Raw genomic sequence first — 4944 nt, forward strand, 5'->3', positions numbered from 1 at the left:
AGTGCAGTCACATTGTTCTCCTTTTTTATTTAATTTCCCCCCCCCCCCCCGAAACAACACATGTCACTGGTCTGAAATACCGGAGGGAAATTCTTGAAAGCCCTTGCTCCGGGATGCATCTTGGTTCCAAAAGCTGTCCCCTTTAAAAAAAAAAAAAAAAAAAAAGCTTAACAGATTTTGTGAGTAACTGTCTTTGTAATTGGCTGATCATTCAGCAAAATACAACTGAAGTGTGTTGTATGTAGCCCCTTCGGCTACTAGCATTTATTTCTGTTCAGGTCATTTTAAAAGGTAAAACATTAGGCAAACAAGCCCAAACATCTTGGTCTTTGCTACTTTTGTTGTCATTTGATCCATACCTTTTATAGACACTTGATTGATGAAATGGAATTTGGCTATTTGCCTCTGTTTCTTGAAGTCTAAAATGTGCTATTTGTAATGTGGACTTGGGGAGTAGAAATAAATCAATGCAACTTGACCTTGGTGTGGAGTTCTTTAACAGGAACCTTTCTTTAGGTAAACATCAGTAACACATAATTGAGAAGCACTTTGCAAAAGCTACCAAGATTAATAAAGCTAGATCTACCGAGACTAATAAAAACGATGAAAATAACATACACAGTGGCTTTCCTATTAAAAACCCCACAACTCTTCAGCTCAGAAGAGATAGCTGAGGTCTAGAAAAATATTAAGTGGTGTAAAGACTGATGAGGTGACAACTGTTTATCACTTCTGACAGAAGAAACGGGAGCATGCAATGAAAACAATACATGGCAAGTTGAGAAGCAACAAAGGGATAGACTTCTCACAACACATTTTAAACCCAATGCCACTTGCTGTGACTGCCAGGAGGTTGTGTTGGTAATCTACTAATACCCAAATATACCAGGACATGCAAAAAGCCTGAAGGAAGTATCAGAGCACTCGGAGTAGTAAATGAGAATAATCTGCGGATTGTATCACTGCACACCCTGTTTTACATCTTCCTCAGGTATTTACCACTGGTTGCTGCCAAACAGAAAATAATGGGCTAGACAGATCTTGGTGTGACTCAGTGTAACTGTTGTTCATTCTTTGTGGTTATGTAGTTGTAGGTATTCCAAACAAGTTTTAACAAACTAGAAAAAGAAGAATTGGCCATTTATGATTAAATTGTGACCAAGTGTAGTTGATGAGATCTCCTTGCTTTGTTCATCTGTACGCTGAAGTTGGGTGGCTTGGTCAATACAGCTAGGCATGCTTAATTGTACATTTAGCTAAACATTTTCAGTGTGCCCTTAATGCTCGACAGCAAAAAGCGTCATTAGTCCTGGTGAGGCCTGGCACAACACAGCCAACAGTGAGCTTCAGTCATCCCTTTGACTCTGGAACCAACAGTCTAGGTCATGGTAAACAGGCAAAATCATAGGATTTAGGTAAATCCATCAAAAGCGTTGGCATCTGTTACTCCTCCTGATGCAGTCTGAGAAAGACCTTTCCAGCGTAAGATAGTTAGAACTGCACAGTAATTGAAAACAAGATAACACCCTTACTCATCCTGGCATTTTAATTTCATCTTACTCCTATTAATTCATCAGTTAAACTAAAGCAGTGTTTTGGAAATTGGTCTGAATTCCAGTTTTTTTTTTTTATGATTGGAAATAAAGTATAGCAGTAAGACCACTAAAAAGTCAATGATACTTTGAAGAAAATGGCACTCCTTACTTAGTATTACGACAGCTATACTACATGGTCTTTATTATTACTGGAGAGAACAGAAATCCCTGTAAGATACATTGTCCACCAGCACAGCTAACACAGCTGGCTGGGCCAGCTACAGTTCTCTAGAAACAAATGACTGATGGACTTACTAGAAATAAAATTCTATTAAGATCAGTTATTTTTTCTTCTCTGTTCTTTAAACTTGAGGTGGTTTATTTTTTAGGTCCTCTTCCCACCATGCAGACAGCACTGTCAGAATGGAAGAACTATAGGTAAGTGCAGAGCTCCTGCAATACCAATTAGAGCAGGACCAGACATTTTAATTCTTTCTCCCAGATATCCTGCAGAGTCCTGAATTTCTGTGCTAGGACTTCAATTTTCTAGAGGCCAAAGCGATTCACCTTTGCTAGTTCCCCTGAAATGCTAACAGCACTGAAAAAACCAAGCAAAAAAAATTCCTTAAAATGATGACTATGCAAATTTACAGGTGGGTATGAGATGGGTTGGCTTATTTTTTAAAGTTTAAGACATGCAAATTAACATACATACAAGAAGGAAGGGGGTTTAGTAACTTCCTTGGATGCCTCAAATTTTCCAGCCTAAAATGATTACCTCTCTGTAATAGTAACTTCAAATACAGACAAGTTCTCACTTGATACTGAGCTGCTGAGAGAAGTTGTCAACTGAATGCTACAGCATTTTGTGCTCAGAAACAGATCTGAGTATAAAATAAGGAATCAACATTTTGAACAGCAAATATTCTAGCATCAGGTCAGTTTCCCTTTGGGTTTTCTGACCAATAGTGATGTTTTGGCCTTACAATCATGTGAGTACAAACCTAAACATTTGTACTCTTACTCCTTGATAACACAGCAACTATTTTAGAACTCCAGCTACACATGAAGTATTAATAAATCTGTGCTTAGGGAAGTTACCCCAATTCCATTAGAATATCTGCAGTTTAACTACACTAAACAAACTACCACAGTTACTTGGGAAAGGGTAAGTTTGTTTATTCTACCATCATTAAACAGCCACAAACTACATCGTACAAAAATCTTAGTAAACATAATAAGGTCTTAAGTTTTCTTTACATACTTTCACCAAAAACCATAGCTCTACGTAAAGGTTGAAAAATTCAATGTTCTTTTTCATGTCACAATCTTTAAATACAATTTAAACCAAGCAGCTGAAATGAATGGCTATTTGAAGGCGAATGTCCATTTACACATGAAAATAGGAGTGGGCTGTATTCTGGGAGTGGAATACACGTAGCTTGAATGCCAAAACTACATACCATCCTGAAGCCTTGATGAAGTAAGGGCTGGCGTAGTTACCTTCACTTTGTCTCTGGAGGTTCATGTTTTACCCAGTCCTCAAAGCCACCAGCATATTGCTGAACTCTGAAAATATACAGAAGATACAATGTTAAGAAGGACTCTTCTTCAGAAAAGTATCTAAAAGGACATGGCAAAACAAAAAAAAAAAATCCAACCCCAAACCAAAACAAATCGGAGAAAAAAACCCCAAAACAGATAAAAATTCTCTGCAATCAAATACACTTGTACCTAGCTTCAATGAGCCAGATCGACACTTCTTGTACTCTAATGCTGCCTGCTGCCATGCAGTGTGCTCTGTAACTCTTTTTTTCCAAATGGCACAATGCTAGACATCAAACATCAAGCAAGCAGCAGCAGATGGATCAACAGAACAGTTTGCCACTTCACTTTTTAAAAAGAGAGAACAGACTCACTGCAGTGGGAAATTTACATGTTACTATGTCGAGTACTTCAGATGTCATCAAACAAGCACAGCACACTAATCTTTACTTCCTTGCAAACCTACACGCTCTATAGATCCAACATAAGTCTGCACAAAACCAACTCCTTCAATTAGGCAGTGTGAAAACAGGTAAGGGAGGATATTTGCACTTACTAAACCAATGTATCTACAAAATAAGAACATGGTTACATAACTTCTACTAGAATTAGCAGGGATATTCCAGTTCATAAATTGCAGTTCAGTGAAAACATGAGCAACTAAGCGATTTTTTAAATTTTATCTGCAGTCTTCAGCAAGCCACCTTCTGGCATGGGCTTAACAGTTCTGCCAACCAAACGCTGCTTTTGCTTTCACTCTCTATCAATCTCATTCTCTTTTTAGCCATTGCCTTCACGGCTTTACTGCTGGCAAACAATCCCATGCTTTACTGAAAGCGAAGGCGTACCTTGTCAACAGTGACCTGTACAGGTTCAATTTACCAGCGGGCGTGTTTTCATAAGCTATTTAAGATCACACATCTACCACAGCGAGCCGTTCTCCACCTTTCCAATCATCCTGCATCTCAGGACTACTGCTTATGAAGCTATATAAGGAAGCAACATCTTAGTGATGAAGCCCTAAGAGCCAGAAAGACCCTTCGGTGGCAGTGTGGTCTTGCAAGAGATTGCATCGCCCATGGCACATGCCGAGGGGCGGGTTCACAAAGTGATACGCTTCACCTTCCTGGAATGCCCAATGGGGTCTTTCCAAGTTCAGCAGAGACAAGAGGAGGTGTCTAACTCAAACACCAGTAGTTTTGTTTATATTCCACATATAAAGTTCTACCCTTGCCCACAAGAAGCTGAGAGGGCAAGGGTAAACATTCTGCTTCGTGGGAGAAGGCTGCATTAATCCTATCCTTACACAAGTCGTACCTGCTGAAACCCAAAGACATGGCAAAACCAAGTGCTTGTTTACTTCTTGTTCCTGCCAAACAGGAGAAAACCACAGGGTCCGACTTGGATGGCATCTTTTGATTGTACCGCTCCTTGAACTCCGTTGGGTCCATTTGTAGAGCTTCCACTAATTCACCCACTGGGAAACACAGGAAAAAAAAGTCTCCTTTATTCTCCATCTACAGGCAAGCTTACACTGTAATGCTTCTAATTCCTCTGGAGGCAAAGTTTAGCCTCACAACATACTAGCAACTGTCTAGCACAGCTTCTCTTTGCTCAGCCACCACCACCTGTCCCCAGACTTTATCAACATGCAAAGGGGAACACCGGGCGTCTCCACAGAGCGATGTCAATAACGGTGCGCTGACAACACCCAACGCCTCCATGCAGCAGTGTTAATAACTTACGCGGTATGCTAATGGACGCTGGGATTTTCCCAGATCTGTCGATCTCCCACCGCTCCCGCACGTCTATGTGGAGAACGTTGTTCTTCTTCAAGTCCTTGAGCTGCTGGTAGGACAGGCTC

At 40.2% G+C, this 4944-nt stretch overlaps 1 protein-coding gene across 1 annotated transcript; it reads right to left on the reverse strand.

Moving 5' to 3' along the window:
* Positions 1-3040: 3040 nt before the first annotated feature.
* Positions 3041-4937, reverse strand: TSTD3 (thiosulfate sulfurtransferase (rhodanese)-like domain containing 3; the record flags this gene model as incomplete). Its single annotated transcript, XM_010025005.1, has 3 exons — positions 3041-3104; positions 4398-4557; positions 4826-4937. Coding segments are annotated over 3 exons (336 nt in total), but the record flags the coding sequence as incomplete, so codon positions are not given.
* Between the last annotated feature and the right edge of the window lie 7 nt (positions 4938-4944).

This window comes from Nestor notabilis, unplaced genomic scaffold (assembly GCF_000696875.1).
Source record: "Nestor notabilis isolate BGI_N333 unplaced genomic scaffold, ASM69687v1 scaffold20712, whole genome shotgun sequence".
Lineage (NCBI taxonomy): Eukaryota > Metazoa > Chordata > Aves > Psittaciformes > Psittacidae > Nestor > Nestor notabilis.